Source organism: Oncorhynchus clarkii, chromosome 17 (assembly GCF_045791955.1).
Source record: "Oncorhynchus clarkii lewisi isolate Uvic-CL-2024 chromosome 17, UVic_Ocla_1.0, whole genome shotgun sequence".
Classification (NCBI taxonomy): Eukaryota; Metazoa; Chordata; class Actinopteri; order Salmoniformes; family Salmonidae; genus Oncorhynchus; species Oncorhynchus clarkii.
Window position 1 is genome coordinate 13,690,739 of NC_092163.1, and position 22,301 is coordinate 13,713,039.

General features: G+C 43.5%; 1 protein-coding gene across 3 annotated transcripts; it reads left to right on the forward strand.

Moving 5' to 3' along the window:
* Positions 1 to 4,045: 4,045 nt before the first annotated feature.
* Positions 4,046 to 18,597, forward strand: LOC139370310 (NACHT, LRR and PYD domains-containing protein 12-like). 3 transcript variants are annotated; one of them, XM_071109708.1, is made up of 10 exons: positions 4,046 to 4,501; positions 5,053 to 5,241; positions 7,456 to 9,117; positions 10,260 to 10,607; positions 15,692 to 15,859; positions 15,969 to 16,139; positions 16,447 to 16,590; positions 16,675 to 16,848; positions 17,110 to 17,283; positions 17,492 to 18,597. In XM_071109708.1, exons 2-9 carry the CDS (start codon positions 5,057 to 5,059, stop codon positions 17,114 to 17,116), a joined length of 2,859 nt encoding a protein of 952 aa, XP_070965809.1. In that variant the 5' UTR covers positions 4,046 to 4,501; positions 5,053 to 5,056; the 3' UTR covers positions 17,117 to 17,283; positions 17,492 to 18,597. The 3 variants fall into 3 exon arrangements, with proteins under 3 accessions (XP_070965809.1, XP_070965808.1, XP_070965810.1); XM_071109707.1 differs by having other exon boundaries at positions 4,046 to 4,484; XM_071109709.1 differs by having other exon boundaries at positions 4,396 to 4,501; positions 5,132 to 5,241.
* The last annotated feature ends 3,704 nt before the right edge of the window (positions 18,598 to 22,301 follow it).

A 22,301-nucleotide genomic window follows, 5' to 3' on the forward strand; every position in this document is an offset into this window, starting at 1 on the left:
ATTATATCATAGCGGTCCGCAAACAATCGTTTTCGCGCATGCCGCCACCTACTGTGCTGCAATGTACGATAAATAATGATCTGCCCAATTCTGTACTACCGTGAAAATAAATTTAAAAACCAAATGAATCGCTAACTTCTACTGATCCCATATCGCTGAGCCTCTAGCCTTTCTCTGTGCCTGGCATCCACCAAATGCTGCACTGCGCCCCCCCACCATTACAGCACTTCATTTTCACATTGCTTCCACATTCACTGTAATCATATGCCCCTCCACACTCGGCACATCTTTTCTTTCCTTCACACTGAGCAGCTACATGTCCCATTCTTTGGCATTTAAAACACTGCAGTGCATACGGGACAAATTCTCTAACATTGAAACGAAGGAATCCGATCTGTACTTTTCCCGGCTTTCTCAAACCTCAGCATCCCTGATAAGCTTTCCCTTCTTTGGCCTTCTTTCCTACTGATCAACTTTTTGTCCCCAATCACTCTGCCTCCCTTCACATCTTTGATATCATCTGTGGACATAGATATTGGGACTCCAGTGATGACTCGCTTCAACCTAACATATGCATGCACCAGGGACATGCTGGCTTTTAATCTTCTTCCCATTAAGATTTTTCATTTTCCAAATCTTATCTTGCTGAGCCTGGCTACCACACAATATTAACAATATATTATTTCCAATTAACCGAACTAATTTCACTTCACCTACCTCTTTCTCTGCGGCATTAATTAGTCGAATAGCATGTACAGTAAGTGAGGCCCTGTGGTCTCATCAAACACTATCACCACTTTCCACATCACTACGCTTGCGTCCTACCTTGGCCCTCTTTATGCTTTCTTTACTAGACGCTGCACTGCTTTCTGTATCATGATCTCTCTTCTTCCTATGTCTTTCCACTACCGACTATCCCGGTCCTTGACCCTCGTCCTCCCGCTCCATACCATCAGAACTGGCACGCATATTGTTCACATTCCAGCACAGCTTTTGGTTCACCAACTTTTTATCCATTTCCTCCATTTCGTCAGCACTACTCGCCGCAATTTCCAATTTATCTCATGAAAACAACGTCCACAACTCAACTTCCACGGGATAGCGCTACCCATCCATCCGCCAAGCAGCCGAAAGCCTCTCCAGGTCGCATTGCCCAGTTCCGAAGCCAAAGACCCAAAACTTCCCCCTCAAGGCTTTGATTGGTCAGAGTGTAGTTTCTGTGCACCTCTCGGTTGGAATGTAGCTAGACATTCTTACCGGAGTTTACCTGAGGTTTTTGGTAAGACTATGTAGGTCGTATGATGGTCATGGAAAATAAATATTTGTTGAACAATTCAAATATACCAATTAAATTAAAACACTGTAATTAAAATAATTGCAGTCAGTGTACTGATGATGTGATTTTAGGTAGGCATTCTAAAAGTTTAGCCTAGGTAGCCTATACCAGAGGCGTCACCGCAGGACCCAGAGTGGGGTGGTGAAAAAAAAATCTGATTTGCGAACCTAACCAGGTAAAATTCTGGAACGTCTGACGTGATTAATCTAAAAAGGTTTATTATGGGCTATGATGGGACCTGAGTTTTTCTAATCAGGTCACGTATTGTTTTTTTGTTGTTTTTTTATTCCTGGAAAAGCCCCTGGATTTGGGGGGGGGGGGGGGGGGGGGGGTGAAACCCCTGTCAAAGTCCAGCTAACTTGTACTTCATATGAATTATATTTTAAATAAGGATTGGGGGGTTTCCTATACACAGAGAAAGCAACTTGATGGACAATAACAAGCACTGGGCTGAGCTTACTTCCTTGCTTCCTATAGTTCTGCCCAATGCAACTGCAGGCCTTATAAAATACATGTACTCAGTCTGTCAGCTATCGAGTTTATTGATTAATTCAAGTTAATCATTTTGGATTGAAAACGTATTTGTGGCCGAAAAATATAAACCATATTTGATCCCATTCACATTTTCTCACAAACAAAATGGAGTACACTGTATTTTAATAAACTACACCAAAAGATTGAAATGTGCTGCGGCAAATGTCGCCTCGGCACGCGTTTTCCGGTGACCCTGTCATAGGTCATGCTGCTTGACTACATTTAGAGTTTTAGACCTTTATAATAGCCTAGGTTGTTCTGTTTTAATTGAGGGAAAGAAACACCAACATGCAAATGGTAATTCCATTTTATTCGTAGATTTTAACGAAAAGAACAAGACAGAAATCACACTCAGTCATTTAATTCAGAAGCATCTTCTTTTTATACCAGCCGTTCCTATGTTAGTCTAAGTAGTCTTATAGGTGTATCCAAAATACGCACTGTCAATAGGGCTAAATGGGCCTAGAGTCAGCTAAAAAAAAGTGTACAACGAGCAAATGTAAACCAATAACGGTATTATAAAATAATATAACAAGCATCAGTCTATAAATAGCCTGTACTGGCGTCAGTCATTAATGAACTCGCTGTGGCCTCTCTCGGGCATGTACGCCTTTATGCATAGCAGCAGTTATTCCTTAAGCTCTTACAGTAACATGGTATGACAGTCAACACAAATCTTCGACAAATCTTTATTGCGGGATGAGCACTTTCCGCAGACAAATCGCGTACAGGTCCCGCAGAAGTCGCAGTTTTTGTTCCGCATGCATCCGTGCATCTGGCACTGTCTCTTCTTCTCCCAGAGCGGTGGTGCGTCATTTGGGACATCGTCCGCTGCCGCCTTGCCCCTGGCGCTCATGTGATTCTCACGAAGCTCCAATGCCAACTACATGATGAAATCTCTCCTCGGGGTTGTCTTACCGGTGCACAGGGTGAACAAAACGTGCGCGTTGATAGCAGCCAGGTCAAGCAGGTTGTAGAATACGGCAACAGGCAGCGGCGAGTACCCCCTTTCACCGTGAACTGTCTGGCCATCTTATCCACGCCAACCTGGAATAGAATACAGTACAACACCTTAGAATCATTTTGCTACAACAGAAGACGTTATAACATACATTTGTGTTGTTATAGTGCGTCAGGGACTCTGGTTTTCTCTTTGTGTCACCGTCAATGGCAACTGTCAGATGCTTAGTACTCAGGATACATACGTTTTCTCTTGGCTTACATCTGTAAACCGTGTTGCTTTGTCGTGCTTCAATGCCGTTGTGGAGAACAGCTCTGCCTGTGCCTGGTTGCTCACAGAGAGAAGCAGCCCCCGGCTCACTTTCATAACCCCGACTAAGCTTGTGTTCTTGTCAATCAACTTATTTGCCAATGGCAGTGATGTGAAGATCTCGTCTGTGTTTACATTCCTACCCTCGCCAAGGTAAGGTCTACAAGCCTCATCACCACAATTTCAGGACGCTGAGATTCACTTTTCCCCAGATATGGAAAGACATTCAGCACGTACTTGCTGTCGACGTCAGCTGCCAACCGAAACTTCATGCCCCACGTGTCTTGCTTGTAGGGAATGTACTGCGTAAAGGTGCACTTAGCTTTTGCGGGGAACCATTGCTCCTCCAGAAACACAGTTCTGTACAAACGCGTCCCAAACATCTGATACCAGGGCGAATTTGTCCGTTTCCAGGCGCATGCGTCTGGTCTCCCTTGCACAGGTATCGCTCTCTATAGCGGTTCCGTGGGCATAGTGTCTCGGGGAAAAAAATCGCCCCATATTTTTCGTTCCAGAAGCTCTCCAAAGGCGTGTTCATTCCTACGTACTGTCCTCGGACATATAGGAACGCAATGAACGCTTCCAGCTCATCCACAGACATGTCCCACGTGTTGTCTACTCTCGCCTGGCTGTTTTATCCAAACCGTGCCGTCCTTCCCCTTCTCCTCTCCCTCCATCTGAGTTGTTGACACCTGCACGCTGGGCATCGTTAATCAGAATCGCAGCCAGTATCGGAATCTATTGAAGAATTCCCCCATTCGTCATCATAGTCGATCTCAGCATCAAGTTCCTCCCCTCCATCTGACTCTATTTCATCCAAATCTCGTAGCATTGTCAGCGCTTCTATCACCCTCAATTCGCGGTTTTGCCATTATAGCCTATGAACTACGCACACTTCCGCTTCCAGGTCACCTCATTCTCTTCTACAGCAGGAATCTCTTCTCAACAGGATCTCACAATTTTATTTTACAACACTTCTATGGCCAAATTATGATATCTGAGATTACATTTCATCAAATTGATGGTGGACAAAAATGATCTTACCTCTCAAATGTGTACTGGGTGTGAACAGGGTCACGTTCATTTGCAAAACGTTCTCGAACATTGCAGATAGACGTCATTCATTATTGAACAAATCGAAGAGGCATGTTTGTTCTACATAGCATATTTCTATCTGGACGTTCCAAAACTTTGTATCTTGCTGAACGCGCCCCTGTTCTTGACTTTTAGCACTTTTGCGGGTACCTTGTTTTGACTGGAAACCGCAACGGAGTTTGAAGCTGCCTCCTCGACCTATTTTAAAACACGGACATTTACTGAGACGCAGTGATGGACTAGAATCAAGTGAGGAAATCCAACAAGTAACTATGAAATTGCATTATGTGTTTGCTATTAAATTAGAGTTGATAAAGTTGCAATGGGATGACTGCATGCCGTATTTTAGCTAGTTATTTTCTGGCTAGTCGTGGGCTAGCCCAGCACCAAGGAACGGATGTAAAGAAACGCGGAAGCAAGTTCAGTGTTTAGACGATGTAGTCAGATTTTTGCATTTATAAATCATTTGGGATGACCCCCCTTGCATAATCCATTTGTTAGTTTTGAAAGCCAGGGATTACACTGCATTCGTGTACCGTTAGAGCGCCCCGTTTTTTGTTTGCAGTGTTTTTGGCCTGATCCTAAACGGATTTATTGAAAGAAATAGTGCCTGAATGGATAGGTCCTCCGTGTTTTTGTCAGTTTGTATCTTCTTTAGGTAGCCTATTTAACTGAATGAATTTATTAGCAAATAATTTATCATCTGTGAGCAGACTTTTGAATTGAGGCAGTCTTGCCAGTGCATTACTGTAACCCCATACACACAGCACTATTGCTAATACAGTTAGGAAGACAATATCCTAAATCTGTGTTATAGGTCTATGGTTGGTAGTGGGATCTTCATTTCTTCATCACATGAGGGACGCGATTGCCTGCCTTTACTGTCCCCTTCACAGCTACTGCCTCCGCCTTGGAGGGAAACAAACATTGGTCACAGGAAATCCGCCTTTCCTGATTTGAGGAAAATGTTTCGCCCTGGGAGAGAAAAACATCAGACTGAACCAAGGTAAGACAATTACATTTTCCATAGACTCATTTTGACCTTGTCCTCCGTTCAAATGACTGTGGTGAATGTATGTGTAATTTAGAATACACTGTATGCTTATTTTATGTTCATACAGTGCCTTGCGAAAGTATTCGGCCCCCTTGAACTTTGCGACCTTTTGCCACATTTCAGGCTTCAAACATAAAGATATAAAACTGTATTTTTTTGTGAAGAATCAACAACAAGTGGGACACAATCATGAAGTGGAACGACATTTATTGGATATTTCAAACTTTTTTAACAAATCAAAAACTGAAAAATTGGGCGTGCAAAATTATTCAGCCCCTTTACTTTCAGTGCAGCAAACTCTCTCCAGAAGTTCAGTGAGGATCTCTGAATGATCCAATGTTGACCTAAATGACTAATGATGATAAATACAATCCACCTGTGTGTAATCAAGTCTCCGTATAAATGCACCTGCACTGTGATAGTCTCAGAGGTCTGTTAAAAGCACAGGGAGCATCATGAAGAACAAGGAACACACCAGGCAGGTCCGAGATACTGTTGTGAAGAAGTTTAAAGCTGGATTTGGATACAAAAAGATTTCCCAAGCTTTAAACATCCCAAGGAGCACTGTGCAAGCGATAATATTGAAATGGAAGGAGTATCAGACCACTGCAAATCTACCAAGACCTGGCCGTCCCTCTAAACTTTCAGCTCATACAAGGAGAAGACTGATCAGAGATGCAGCCAAGAGGCCCATGATCACTCTGGATGAACTGCAAAGATCTACAGCTGAGGTGGGAGACTCTGTCCATAGGACAACAATCAATCGTATATTGCACAAATCTGGCCTTTATGGAAGAGTGGCAAGAAGAAAGCCATTTCTTAAAGATATCCATAAAAAGTGTCGTTTAGGGAGACACACCAAACATGTGGAAGAAGGTGCTCTGGTCAGATGAAACCAAAATTGAACTTTTTGGCAACAATGCAAAATGTTATGTTTGGCGTAAAAGCAACACAGCTCATCACACTGAACACACCATCCCCACTGTCAAACATGGTGGTGGCAGCATCATGGTTTGGGCCTGCTTTTCTTCAGCAGGGACAGGGAAGATGGTTAAAATTGATGGGAAGATGGATGGAGCCAAATACAGGACCATTCTGGAAGAACCTGATGGAGTCTGCAAAAGACTTGAGACTGGGACGGAGATTTGTCTTCCAACAAGACAATGATCCAAAACATAAAGCAAAATCTACAATGGAATGGTTCAAAAATAAACATATCCAGGTGTTAGAATGGCCAAGTCAAAGTCCAGACCTGAATCCAATCGAGAATCTGTGGAAAGAACTGAAAACTGCTGTTCACAAATGCTCTCCATCCAACCTCACTGAGCTCGAGCTGTTTTGCAAGGAGGAATGGGAAAAAATGTCAGTCTCTCGATGTGCAAAACTGAGAGACATACCCCAAGCGACTTACAGCTGTAATCGCAGCAAAAGGTGGCGCTACAAAGTATTAACTTAAGGGGGCTGAATAATTTTGCACGCCCAATATTTCAGTTTTTGATTTGTTAAAAAAGTTTGAAATATCCAATAAATGTCGTTCCACTTCATGATTGTGTCCCACTTGTTGTTGATTCTTCACAAAAAAATACAGTTTTATATCTTTATGTTTGAAGCCTGAAATGTGGCAAAAGGTCGCAAAGTTCAAGGGGGCCGAATACTTTCGCAAGGCACTGTATAAGCATTAGTTTATTCCCTCTGTAAAGTACTAAGAATTGATGTTATGAAGATTGTTTAGAACGAAAAATCAGACTTGAATTCAATATAGGATATTCATTACCGACCGGGAAGGAGTTCACTCTTCCACAACTCTTCACAATAGTATTTAAAGTGATGAATCGGAGGGGCGTCTCTGCCTCCCTACTTCCTGTGGAATGCATTTACAATCACATTGGACCAACCAAAATTCATGTTAAGGAGTTGTTATTTTAGCACCAAGAGGTTCCTAGCACTGACTTTTATTGAGATAGCAAGCTGGACCATATCATATAGGAATGGTCTCAAAGGCTCCTACGGTCTTGTCGTTCATTTACAAGGGAGACAATTCGGGTCAACTGGTGGGCTCTCACAAGAATAGACATATATATATATAACAGACAATATGGTTGAAACTCTTCACAGGTATGCCTGCTTTGTATAGAAATTACATACTTTCTTTTGCCAATTTAACAGGGAAGTCTCTGCCTCCCATGTGGCAAAACTCAGCAATAAGCTCAAAGCCATCTTGAAGAAAAAGTACCAAAGTCCACCAGGGGGGGAAACTGAGCATCCATTTTATATTCATTGTGATCTCCAGTATCCACCTGGTGAAAGTGGAGAGGGGAACCAACATGAGTACATTCAAATTGAGCCAACCTACAGGAAGACACACCAAGGGACATGCTCACCCATAGGCTTATACTTTGATTCTGAACTAGACAACGAGCGAGTCAGAATAGTGCTGACAAAGGGCGTCTCTGGTATTGGCAAAACTAGCCAGGTGCGGATGATGATTCTTAACTGGGCAGAGGGAAAAGGAAACCAGGAATGTCCTCTCTTATTTCCTCTTCCTTTCCGGGAGCTGAATTTACTGAAGGAGAGACTGAGTCTAATTGAACTTCTTCACAAGTTTTTCCCAGAATTGAAAGAACCTGGAATTTGCAACTTGGAGAACTGCAGAGTTGGGTTCTTCTTTGACGGGCTGGATGAATTCCGTCGTCCTCTCGACTTCAAGAACAGCCCGATAGTGACCGATGTCACAGAGCCCTCCTCCGTGCCGACACTGCTGACAAACCTCATTAACGGTAATCTCCTTCCCTCCGCCGCTCACATATGGATTACATCCAGACCTGCGGCAGTCAGTCGCATCCCTCTTCAGTACATCAACGAAGTGTCAGAAATCGAAGGCTTCACCGACTCCCAGAAAGAGGAGTTCTTCAGGAGAGCAATCAATGACAAGAACCAGGCCAATGCAATTATTGCCTACTTAAAGTACTCAAAAAGCCTCTACGTCTTGTGCCAGATACCTTTTATCTGTTCGATTTGTGCGTCAGTCCTCTGGAGAAAGACATTTCTATTCAATGAAGAATGTGACCCCAGAGCTCTGACTCCAGTGTACACTGACCTACTCGCCCTGTTGCAAACACAGAACCAGAATACCCAGGAGATGGCTATTAAATTGGGGGAACTAGCCTTTAAGCAGTTGGTGAAAGGCAACACGGTTTTCTACGAGGAAGACCTACGAGAGTGCAACATTGATGTCCAAGTGGCAGCTGTGTACGCAAGAGTGAACATACCCATCTTCAGGGAGGATATTGGGCTGCACCAAAAGATCTACTACTTTGGGCATACCACCATTCAGGAGTTCTTTGCCGCAATGTGGTTTCTCCAATCCTGCAACAGCCCAGATGAAAACCTGAGGAAAGCAGTGGACATGGCCTTGCAGAGCAAAAACGGAAAGCTGGACCTCTTCCTCCGGTTCCTCCTAGGCTTCTCGCAGAACTTCATCCAGTCAATCACAGAGGCCGGCTACAACTTGTCGGAGACACTGACGGAAGCAGTAGAGTATATCAAGAAGAAGGTCATGGAGAATCCCGCTTCACCGAGGACACTCAACCTGCTGAACTGCCTGACGGAACTGGGTGACAGCTCTTTAGAAACGGATGGCGTGCACTTTCTCAAGACGGGAATCCCCCCAGATGCCAAATACCCACGTGCACATTGGTCCGACCTGGCCACTCTGTTAGTGGCGTCAGAGTCTGGGCCGATAGACATGCTTGGGTTGGAAGTAAAGAAGAGAGGAGACGAGGAACTTCTGAGGATGCTGCCAGTGATCAAAGCTTCCCAGACAGCCACGTAAGTACTTGGTCATTTAACAATACCAGCTATTACAGTGAGCTCCAAAAGTATTGGGAAAGTGACACATTTGTTTTAGTTTTGGCTCTGTACCCCAGCACCTTGGATGTGATAAAATAACATTTTCATCCATATCAGGTGAACCGTTTAGAAATCACGTTTTGTACATAGGCTATTCCCCCCATTTTATAGGACCAAAACTATTGTGTTTAGAAACATATTCTATTCTTATTTACAATTAGTGACTCCAAAATGACACTAATTTACCATTAATTTCTATTGGACACAAAATAATTTGAAACAACCTACACAAACAGCAAATGCATCCAACCAATTTGTAGAGTCACAAACTTTATGTAGTCATGTGCGATGAATATGGGACCAAATACTAAACTTTTTACTACTTTAATACACAAGTGAATTTGGCATAATACTTTTGGTCCCCTGAAATGGGGGACTATGTACAAAAAGTGCTGTAATTTCTAAACGGATCACCCGATATGGATGGAAATACCCTCAAAAGTAAAGCTGTCACTCTGCACTTTAGACTCGTAGTCATTGTATCATTCTAAATCCGTAGGGTTGAAGTACAAAACAAACCAAAACTGTGTCACTAACTCAATACTTTTGGCGCTCGCTGTATATATCGATATGAAATGTCTGTCACGCTACAAGATAATTGTCGTCACAGTTAATTCAGACCTGTCTTATGATCATTACACAGTTCTGTTGTTTAAAAAAAATATCAATATTTCACCTTTATTTAACCAGGTAGGCTGGTTGAGAACAAGTTCTAATTTACAACTGCGACCTGGCCAAGATAAAGCATAGCAATTCGACACATACAACACAATTACACATGGAGTAAACAAAACATAGTCAATAATGCAGTAGAAAAACAAGTCTATATACAATGTGAGAAAATGAGGTGAGATAAGGGCGGTAAAGGCAATAAATAGGCCATGATGGCGAGGTAAATACAATATAGCAAGTAAAACACTGGAATGGTAGATTTGCAGTGGAATAATGTGCAAAATAGAAATAATGGGGTGCAAAGGAGCAAAATAAATATTGTAGGGGAAGAGGTAGTTGTTTGGTTTATTGTCTGCTAATATGGCTATGTTCCTTTTGATTCCCACCAGGCTGTCATATCACAATCTGACTGAGATATTCTGTGAAGGTCTGGCCTCGGCGCTCACCTCAAAGGTGTGCAATCTGAAAGCTCTGGACCTGAGTTTCAACACGCTGAAGGACTCAGGAGTACAACTGCTGGCGGCCGGCCTGGCCAAGCCACATTGCCGACTGGAGAGACTGAAACTGTCCGGCTGCAGGGTGAAACAGGATGGCTTCGCCGCTCTGGCCAAAGCTCTCAAATCCAACCCCTCGCACCTGCGAGAGCTGGATCTCAGCGGCAATGAACCGGGAGAAGCCGGCGTGTTTCATCTCGTTGATGGACTGAAGGTTGTTAATTGCAAACTGCAGATCCTGAAGTGAGTTTTGATCAATGTGTTGAAAAATCAATGGCTAGGAAACCCGTTCTGATCATGTCTACCCCCACTTGTAACGTCATTGTATTCAAGTCATTTTATTTGACATGTGTTGAATACAACAGGTGTAGGTAGACCTTAGTGAAATGCTTACTTACAAGCCCTTAACCAACAATGCTGTAAAAAAAGAAAAAAGAATAAGAAACAAAAGTAACATAATTTAAGAGCAACAGTCAAATAACAATAGCGAGGCTATATACAGGGGTACCGGTGCAGAGTCCATGTGTGGCAGCACCAGTTAGTCGAGGTAATTGTGGTAATGTGTACATGTAGGTAGAGTTATTAAAGTGACTATGCATAGATAATAAGAGTAGCAGCAGTGTAAAAGGCTGGGCCTATGCAAATAGTCTGGGTAGGCATTTGATTAGATGTTCAGGAGTCTTATGGCTTGGGGGTAGAAGCTGTTTAGAAGCCCCCTGTACCTAGACTTGGCACTCCGGTACCACTAGCAGAGAGAACAGTCTGACTAGGGTGGCTGGTGTCTTTGACAATTGTTTTGACTTGCTCTGACACCGTCTGGTATAGAGGTTCCTGATGGCAGGAAGCTTGGCCCCAGTGATGTACTGGGCCGTACGCACTACCCTCTGTAGTGCCTTGAGGTCGGAGGCTGAGCAGTTGCCATACCAGTGTTGCACCCAGTCAGAATGCTCTTGATGGTGCAGCTGTAGAACCTTTTGAGGATTTGAGGACCCATGCCAAATCTTTTCAGTCTCCTGAGGTGGAATACGTTTTGTCGTGCCATCTTCATGACTGTCTTGGTGTGCTTGGATCATGTTAGTTTGTTGGTGATGTGGACACCAAGGAACTTGAAGCTCTCAACCTGCTCCACTGCAACCCTGTCAATGAGAATGCAGGCGTGCTCGGTCCTCCTTTTTCTGTAGTCCACAATCATCTCCTTTGTCTTGATCACGTTGAGGGACAGGTTGTTGTTCTGGCACCACACGGCCAGGTCTCTGACCTCCTCCATATAGGCTGTCTCTTCATTGTTGGTGATCAGGCCTACCACTGTTGTCATCAGCAAATGTAATGATGGTGTTGGAGTTGTGCCTGGCCGTGCAGTCATGAGTGAACAGGGAGTACAGGAGGGGACTGAGTACACACCCTTGAGGGGCCCCCATGTTGAGCATCAGCATGGCGGATGTGTTGTTACCTACCATTACCACGTGGGGGCGGCCCGTCAGGAAGTCCAGGATCCAGTTGCAGAGGGAGGTTTTTAGTCCCAGGGTCTTAGCTTATTGATGAGCTTTGAGGGCACTATGGTGTTGAACGCTGAGCAGTAGTCAATTAATAGCATTCTCACATAGGTGTTCCTTTTGTCATGGTGGGAAGTGTGGAGTGCAATAGAGATTGCATCATCTGTGGATCTGTTGGAAGGTATACAAATTGGAGTGGGTCTGGGGTTTCTAGGATAATGGTGTTGATGTGAGCCATCACCAGCCTTTCAAAGCGCTACATGTTTACAGACGTGCTACAGGTCGGTAGTCATTTGGGCAGGTTACCTTAGTGTTCTTGGGCACAAGGACTATGCTGGTCTGCTTGAAACATGTTGGTATTGCAGACTCAGACAGGGAGAAGTTGAAAATGTCAGTGAAGACACTTGCTAGTTGGTCAGCGCATGCTCGGAGTACATGTCCTGGTAGTCTGCGGCCTTGTGAATGTTGACCTGTTTAAAGGTCTTACATCGGCTGCGGAGGGCGTGATCAGTCATCCAGAACAGCTGATGCTCTCATGCATGTTTCAGTGTTACTGGCCTCGAAGGGAGCATAGAAGTAATTTAGCTCGTCCGGTAGGCTCGTGTCACTGGGAAGCTCTCGGCTGTGCTTCCCTTTGTAGTCTGTGTTACACACCTCTTGGAGGAGAGAACGCAACACCCTGCTACACTCAATTCCCGGTGGAGTGAAAGAGGTATGTGATTGTAGGTGCAGGTAAGGATGAGAGGCAGAGAATATTACAGTTTACAGGGAATTTATTCTTCACACAGTAATTTGTGGAAAGGGGGCTGAACGGAACCATATCAAAGAAAGTTAGTCCCCTCTCCTACCTACCCACTACTTACTTATTCTTAATGCCACCTGGCAGGCTAACCAAAATACAGGGGTTGGTCTGCCCAGGTCTTACCTAGTGTGCATAGACAGAGTACATACTACAGGTTTATGTATGGCCACAGGCCTCTTGTCTAAACACTCCCAAGGTGCCTTCCCCTTCCCCACTGGGAACAAAAACAGAATAATTACTAATGTAAAGTGAACAATTTCAATAATCAAAAACACTGTCCTTTTGGCATACACATACCTCTGCATGACCGGCTACAAACTACTTCACAGCAATTTTACCAGACCAAAGCAGCACATACAAAGAAGCTCTGTCTCCTAACAAAGGAACACTGGCTTTTCAAGCTGCAGAAGGAGTTGTTAATTGCAGACAGCTGTATCCCCTGACGAGAAGGCGGGGTCAGAGCTCCAATCTGCAATGGGGCCGACCAATCAGCTGCTTAGAATCCAGGAAACCATTTCCTGGAATACACACATACAAACTAGAGGACGACCGATTATGATTTTTCAACGCTGATACCGATAATTGGAGGACCAAAAAAAGCCGATGCCGATTAAATCTGCCGATTTGTGTGTATGTGTGTATATTATATATATATATATATATATATATATATATATATACACACTAATGACAATTACAACAATAATGAATGAACACTTTTATTTTAACTTAATATAATACATCAATAAAATCAATTTAGTCTCAAATAAATAATGAAACATGTTCAATTTGGTTTAAATAATGCAAAAACAAAGTGTTGGAGAAGAAAGTATAAGTGCAATATGTGCCATGTAAAAAAGCTAACGTTTAAGTTCCTTGCTCAGAACATGAGAACATATGAAAGCTGGTGGTTCCTTTTAACATGAGTCTTCAATATTCCCAGGTAGGAAGTTTTAGGTTGGAGTTATTATAGGAATTATAGGACTATTTCTCCCTATACCATTTGTATTTCATATACCTTTGACTACTGAATGTTCTTATAGGCACTATAGTATTGTCAGCCTAATCTTGGGAGTTGATAGGCTTGAAGTCATAAACAGTGCAATGCTTGAAGCACAGCGAAGAGCTGCTGGCAAATGCAGGAAAGTGCTGTTTGAATGAATGCTTACGAGCCTGCTGCTGCCTACCACCGCTCAGTCAGACTGCTCAAATATCAAATCATAGACTTAATTATAATATAATAACACACATAAATACGAGCCTTAGGTCATTAATATGGTAAAATCCAGAAACTATCATTTCGAAAACAAAACGTTTATTCTTTCAGTGAAATACTCAACCGTTCCGTATTTCATCTAACGGGTGGCATCCCGAAGTCTAAATATTGCTGTTACATTGCACAACCTTCACAGTTATGTCATTTATGTACAATTCTGGCAAATTAATTACAGTCTTTGTTAGGAAGAAATGGTCTTCACACAGTTTGCAACGAGCCAGGTGGCCCAAACTGCTGCATATACCCTGACTCTGTTGCAAGAGAAGTGACACAATTTACCTAGTTAAAAGAAATTCATGTTAGCAGGCAATATTAACTAAATATGCAGGTTTAAAAATATATACTTGTGTATTGATTTTAAAGAAAGGCATTGATGTTTATGGTTAGGCACACATTGGTGCAACGACTGCTTTTTTCGCGAATGCATCTTAAATCATCACCCGTTTGGCGAAGTAGGCTGTGATTCAATGATAAATTAACAGGCAAATTATAAATTATGCAACGCAGGACAAGCTAGATAACTACACATGGTTGATGATATTACTAGTTTAACTAGTGATTATGTTAAGATTGATTGATTGTTTTTTATAAGTTTCATGCTAGCTAGCAACTTACCTTGGCTCCTTGCTGCACTCGCGTAACAGGTAGTCAGCTTGCCACGCAGCCTCCTCGTGGAGTGCAATGTAATCGGCCATAATCGGTGTACAAAAATGCAGATTAACGATTGTTATGAAAACTTGAAATCGGACCTAATTAATCGGCCATTCCGATTAATCGGTCGATTTCTAACACAAACCCACAACACAGAAACTGGGGAACGTAACAGTCGTAATAGTTTGCAAGCCCTACCACATCCGACGAGCGCCTGAGCCGGTGTAGTACGATTCGATCTTAGTCCTGTATTGACGCTTTGCCTGTCTTATGGAGGGAATAGCAGGATTTCTAATAAGCTTCCGAGTTAGAGTCCCACTCCTTGAAAGCGGCAGCTCACCCTTAAGCTCAGTGCGGACGTTGCCTGTAATCCATGGCTTCTGGTTGGGGTATGTACGTACAGTCACTGTGGGTATGACGTCATGGATGCACTTGTTGATAAAGCCCGTGACTGATGTGGTTTACTCCTCAATGGCATCGGAAGAACCCTGGAACATATTCCAATCTGTGCTAGCAAAACAGTCCTGTAGCTTAGCATCTGCTTTATATGAACACTTTTTTATTGACCGAGTCACTGGTGCTTCCTGCTTTCATTTTAGCTTGTAAGCAGGAATCAAGAGGATATAATTATGGTCAGATTTGCCAAATGGAGGGTGAGGGAGAGCTTTGTATGCGTCTCTGTGTGTGAAGTAAAGCGGGTCTAGATGTTTTTTTCCCCCCTCTGGTTGCACATGTGACATGCTGGTAGAAAGTTGGTCAAATGGATTTAAGTTTCCCTGCATTAAAACCCCCGGTCACTAGGAGCGCCGCCTCTGGATGAGCGTTTTCCTTTTTGCTGTATACAACTCATTGAGTGCGGTCTTAGTGCCAGTATCGGCCTGTGGTGGTAGGTGGACAGCTACGAAAAATACAGATGACAACTCTCTAGGTAGATAGTGTCGTCTACAGCTAAAAAACAAACAAAATAACACCGTTGGTTAGGAGCACTAAAACGTCAGCCATCCTCTCCAGCGCCATTCTACCACATAATTCTGTGCTGGGGTTCGCGACACTCACCGCTGGACCACATAGGCCGCATCTTCTAAAGTATTATAATCTTCGTTAGGCTCTCAAACTGCAAGCTGGGCCTGGAGCAGAGTCGCTCTCTTGCGGTGTTGCTGATAGACAACCCCAGACACCTGCGAGAGCTGGACGTCAGCATGAACGACCTGGGAGACCGGGGGGTGAAGCTGCTCATGGACATACTGAAGTCAACCCAGATATACAAACTGGAGTGAGTACTGTCTGGAGTATTGTAGTACACTTACACATTCCACCTCACTGATTCTAAAGTGGAATGTTCCCTGTAGTAAATGTACCATACATTTTCCCTCCACCACCAGGTTGTACTGTTGTCAGCTCACTGAGAAATGCTGTGAGAACATGTTTGGATGTCTGGTGAACATCCCCAGTCTGAGGGAGCTCAACCTGAGCAACAACAACCTGAAGGACGAGGGGGTCAAGATGCTCTGCAACGCCTTCGGACTGCCCGCCTGTCAACTGGAGAAACTCAAGTAAGCTAGCTTACCCCACCAAGAGTGTACGGGCCACTCTCCCCTAGCCCCTACTCCATGTAACCTGGCAGACTTTGGTTCAAATACTATTTGAAATTAGTTCAAATACTTGTCAGACTTGGGTTGATTGACCTTGCCTGGCACAATGGAACCAATAGAATAGTCGCAAAAGTGCAAACCCTGTCCTCCCATCTAGCTCTCCAGGCAGTCTGAAGCGAAAACTTAGTCTCTGAAAGACAGTATTTTGAACCTAGGTCTGGAGCTGAATATTGAAGAGTTAAATTTTTCTTTACCCTTGTCTCTCCAGTGTGGCGAGCTGTGGCATCACCCTAGTCAGAGGGTTTCATTTCAACTCTATCCTCAAAGAGCTGGACATCAGCAGGAACCATCTGGGCGACTCGGATGACTGGGCCGATGTCTTGTTCTGCTTGTCTTCACTTGAGACCCTCAGGTGAGTTCTGCAATGGTTAGACCTAGCGTGTGTGTGTGTGTGAGGGGGGCAACTTTCTCAATGTAATTACCTCTCCCCACCTAGGCTGAGTGACTGTAAATTGACAGAGAAATGCTGTGGGGTGCTGGTCGAAGCTCTCCGCTCCAACCTCACCAATCTGAAAGAGCTGGATCTCTCTGGAAACGACCTTGGAGACCGCGGTGTGAAGACTCTCTACATGGGACTGACGTCCAGGTGTTGTACACTGGAGAGACTGTTGTAAGTAACAGCATTAGAGAGGGTTATAAAGCTCATGGCTTGGTCTATGATATCACACCGCACGCTCTTCAAACAATGAATTATTAAAAGCATATTCACAAAATGACTTTGTCATTTTCATTGTCATCACTCGTACAATTTATGTAGTCTTGTTGACCAAAACAAATTGAAGATAGTTTCTCCCTCTCTGGTGACCTTCTCCACTCTTTCTCTCTATCCCCATCTCTCTTGCCACATTCACCCCCCCCCCCCTCCCTCCAGTCTGTGATGCTGTGGGATCACAGTAAAGGGCTGCTCCTCCCTAGCCGTAGCCCTGAAGTCCAGCTGCTCCAGCATCACAGAACTGGGCCTGATGGGAAATGACACGGGAGAAGAAGGACTGAGAATTCTCTCCGACATCAGGGACAACCAACGCTACAAACTACAGACTCTAGAGTAAGTACTGATGCCATCAAAGCTTACAATGATGTTAGTCATTTATTTATAATGACTTTTGTGGCTGTAGATCCCTGTGTGTGTGTCCACTTTTCAGAATTGGATTGTGTGGCCCCTCAGTGGACAATTATGTTAGAATAGGGATGGAATGAGAACATTATTTTGTAGGATTATGTGTCTATGGTGGTAACCCTATTCTTTGTTCTAGAATCAACGATTGAGAGAGGTCTTGACTCGCTTGATGGGGTTCATCTTGGCGTCTCGGCTTGGTCTTCCAGTTCTGTACTCGCTCCGGTGAAGTGCTTCACTGTAAAAGGGAACAGGATGCTATCTCGGGGCGCAGACTGGGATTTGAGCGTTGTACAGACTTCTTAAAGAAGTGCCTAAACCTGAAAAAGTGAATGATATAGAATTCTATAGAGTAGGATGCCCTTTAGGATGTCCCCACCGTGTCTGTGTACTAAACTAAAGGATGTTACTCAGTACCTTCAGCCTCAATCATGCTCTGTAACCCCGAAGGCCATTGTAGTATTTTTCTATGCACATCAATGTCAATCCAAGGTGTTACAGTGTACGATGTAGCCTTCACTGAAGAGAAGGGTGATGCTATGTTTTACATAATGACCTTATTGTGTTTTCTTGTTTAACCAAGAATGTGTCATCATTGGGGGCCTATAGTGGGACTGGATAAATGAATTATCCGTTTGAAGACATTTTCACCTTTACCAATTCCGATTCCAGGCTGTATCACAACCGGCCATGGTTGGCCCAGCGTCGTCCGGGCATTAGTGTTAGGAATTTTATGAATAATGACTAAACAATATCTACATTTAAATAGAACTATAACTAATTAAACTCTACCCTGTTTTACAATATCTGATGAATAATGTTAGTTCCTAAGAAAGAGGTTATGTAGCATGGATAAGAGGTAATTGGAAATGATACACACACACACATTCCTTCCTACACAATGGTTGTCTTAGGTTAATGACCCTCTTTGCTTACTTATGTTTGAACCGACTCAACTATAACTCTGTGGCGATCTAACAAGACAGCGAGAGCCCCTCCAGGTTTTGTGTATCTGGAACTGTCTGCTAAAGTGGTAATAAATGAATGGTGAGACTTCAGGAGTTAATCCAGTTATATTGTGTGTCATGTATGTGAGTTGGAATTAACTTTTGAACCTGCTTTGTCCTGATCGAGAGGAGGAAGGACATTTTAAAACCTATGACGTCATATTTGATATATAAACTGTTGTACAGGGTTCTATGAGCAGCGTGCTCCGAGAATAAATGCTATTGGCTAATTTTTTGATAGACTGGTCTCTGTCTATTTTATGCAAATAAGGATCTTACAAATTCTTAGAAACAGACAGAGTGATTTTAATTGAAATGGTCAATGAACACAAGAATTCTAAAATTCCATTGACAATTAGTGATTTGTGCATTTATCACCACCTCACTGAATATCAGCCTTGCATGATTCAACATATGTTATAAGTTACTGTATATACCACTACAAGCACAGGGGACTGTTTTTTGGGGCATTTTGTGTTTTTTAAACTCCTTAAAACGTTCTAAAATGAATGAAAACATGCATTAATAACATTTGTATTTTATATATTGTACATGTATTGCTGATAAATAAGTATTAAAACGTTCACGTTTTTTACCATTCATTAAAATAGGAGGGTAGAAGGATTTAGAAATGTGATGTTGTAAACCGTGATTGTGCACAAACTCCTGCACAGTAGGTGGTGGCATGCACCTTTAACGTTTGTTTGCTGGCTGCCATTATCATAGAAGAAGAAGCTGGAAAAACGAGAGAGGGGTGGCGTGGAAGCGGAAGTCGTGCATACAATAGCAAGACCGAGAATGGAGGTGCGAGAAGCGCTGATAACCCTGAGATTTGAATGAGATGGGGTCAGATGGAGGGGAGGAACTTGATGCTGAGATCGAGATCGACTCAGATGACCAATAGGGGAATTGTTCATTACATTCTGATTCTGACTGCGATTCTGATTAGGAGCCTGAGCTGCCTCCGCGCAAGAGAGACCGAATTATGCCCACTGTGCAGGCGTCAATAACTGACGTTGCCTGCTGACAATACTCCGAGTAGATTATCAGCACATAATGGAATCCCAGTGTAGTCAGGCCCTCACTTTACGCAAAAGACAAAATCGACAGAGCATTCGACAGCTTTCATTGTTTATGTAACATGGAGATGTTGCAGCACATCAAGGACTGTACTGTAGCTGAGGCACACAGAGCGAAAGGAGACAACACGTGGGACATGTCTGTGGATGAGCTGGAAGCGTTCATTGCGCTCCTGTATGTCCGAGGACTGTACGGAGGAAAGAACACGAGTTTGGAGAGCCTCTGGTCAGACAGGTATGGGATCACTTTCTTCCGAGATATCTTGCCATGGAACCGCTTCAGAGAGATCATGCGATACCTGCGTTTTGATGCAAGAGAGACCAGACGCATGCGCCTGGATACTGACAAATTGAGAATCAGAAGTTTGGGACGCGTTTGTAGAGATGTGTTACCTCTTACAAGCCAGGAGTGAACATCACCGTTGTGGAACACTGGTTCCCCACGAAAACGAAATGTCGCTTTACGCAGTACATCCCCTACAAGCAAGACAAGTGGGGCACGAAGTTTCAGTTGGCAGCTGACATCGACAGCAAGTACTTGCTGAATGTTTTTCCGTATTTGGGGAAAGATGAATCTCAGCAGCCTGAACATATGGTTATGCGACTCTTGAAACCTTACCTCCGTGAGGGGAGAAATGTCAACATGGACGATGTCTTCACCTCACTGCCATTGGTTAACAAGTTGATTGACAAGAACACAAGCCTGGTCGGGCGGTGAATAAGACGAGACTGGAGCTGCCTCCATCTGCATGTAACCAGTCACAAGCAGAGCTGTTCTCCACAACAGTGCAGAAGCACGACAAAGCAACACTTACGGTTTACAGAAAGAAGCCTAGAAAAAAACGTCTGTATCCTGAGTACTAATCATCTGACAGTTGCCATTGGCGGTGACACAAAGAGAAAACCAGAGACCCTGGCGCACTAAAACAGAAGAAATGTCGGCTATTAGTCCTATACATTTAGGCGCACCTTGCCATATTTCATGCATTGTGCTCTTCTGTAACAAATTGTATTTTTGTGCTATTTGCTCATGTTTAGTACTTTATTCCAGGTTGGTGTGGATAAGATGGCCAGACAGTTCACGGTGAAATGGGGTACTCGCCGCTGGCCTGTTGCCGTATTCTACAACCTGTTTGACCTGGCTGCTATCAACGCGCACGTTTTGTTCACCCAGTGCACCAGTAAGACAACCCCGAGGAGAGATTTCATCATGGATCTGGCATGGGAGCTTCGTGAGAACCACACGAGAGCCAAGACGAAGGCAGCTGCAGCCGCCAAGGAGGCAGCCAAGGCCGCACCGCCTCCTTCCCGGGCACCCATCCAGCTCCCTAATTGGAAGAGAACACAGTGCCAGGTGAAGCCGCAGTGTGCACGGAACCAGGCCCATGAAAGCTGTGCACAGTGTCACCGATTTGTTTGTGGGTCTTGCACCCACAAATGTTCGAAGCTGTGCACTGACTGTGGATCAGAGCAATAGAGGAGAGGCGGAAGAGACTGATTAATGCATAAGACTGAAGGCGAGGGCACAATACCGTACTTGTTTCATGTCATGGATATTTTCAACGAATATTACCGTGTCTTTAATGGTTCACATGTGTTTTGCACTCTTTATATAAATTGGCGCTTCTGTGAATGCATAACGCACAGCGGTCTGAGGCACTGCGTCTCAGCGCAAGAGGCGTCACTACAGTCCCTGGTTATAAGCCAGGCTGTATCACATCCGGCCATGATTGGGAGTTCCATAGTGCGTCGCACAATTGGCACAGCGTTGTCCGGATATGGCTGGGGTAGGCTTTCATTGTAAATAAGAATTTGTTCTTAACTGACTTGCCTAGTTAAATAAAAAATAAAAATCAGTTGACCGTGCTTGTCCTGGGGGGGGATTATTTCTCTGTGATACTTTTAGCTAAATCTACTATGCAAATAAAGTTTGTTAAATTGTGTTTTTATTCCAAGAAAAACACAAATATGCTTTAGAGGCCTGTGGAATTATGCATGTAGTAGTAATGGGTAGGTGAACCTTAACACAGGCCTACTATCTGGGGTAGGTAAATTATATTCACAATAGAAAAAGTTAGGTAAAATGACACCAGACCGATCTGTGTGTTGATTGATGGCTCGTGAGGGGAGAGAGGCAGATGAATGAGGTGAGGAGTGAGAAGTGTGGTTGGTGAAAACGTCTCCAGATGGCTATGCCTTATAATGATACTGTACTTCATTAATGGGACGACAAAATAACATAATAGGGCTACATCACGGTTCAGTTGAACAGTGATGACATTAGTGCCAGGGGGAAGAAGAACTCTGCATAGGTTAGACATGTGGCATTGACTTTGCCACAGTTTGGGAAGTGTCATCGTTAGTTACCCTATAGTGAATAGAATGAACTAATTACAAAAAAATTAATTAATTAGCCATTTGGAAACATATTTTCCTTCATATAAATAGACCTGTGTGGTTAACACACTAATTTCAATATCACAAACGAAAAATAAAATTACACAACTCTTACACCAAGGACAGCTTTCTGATGTTGGTAGGTCTATTTTTAGTTCCCCACTGCACAGTTCGTCTTGTCTTCCCCCAGCTGATAACAGCACGTCGAAATTCACATCGAAACTCGTGCCACGTAGTTAGATGGACGATCATGGGTGAGAGATATGAGCAACGTTGAATAATCAATCCATGGTCAATTATCACTCATCAAATGAAAATGTTGCGTGTGCTTCAGATGGCCATATCAGTCCACTAATACAGGACTAGTAAAGGCCCACTGCACTACTTTTGTGAAAATAATTGTTGCTTATTAATACAAAAAAAAAACTTTCTAATTTATCTGGGGGTGACGCAACACCCTCAGCAT

Coding starts and splice junctions, on each gene's coding strand:
- LOC139370310 (XM_071109708.1), top strand. CDS start 5,057: ATGGTTGGTAGTGGGATCTTCATTTCTTCATCACATGAGGGACGCGAT. Junction 9,118..10,259: donor AAAGCTTCCCAGACAGCCAC/GTAAGTACTTGG, acceptor GATTCCCACCAG/GCTGTCATATCACAATCTGA. Junction 10,608..15,691: donor TGCAAACTGCAGATCCTGAA/GTGAGTTTTGAT, acceptor AATCTTCGTTAG/GCTCTCAAACTGCAAGCTGG.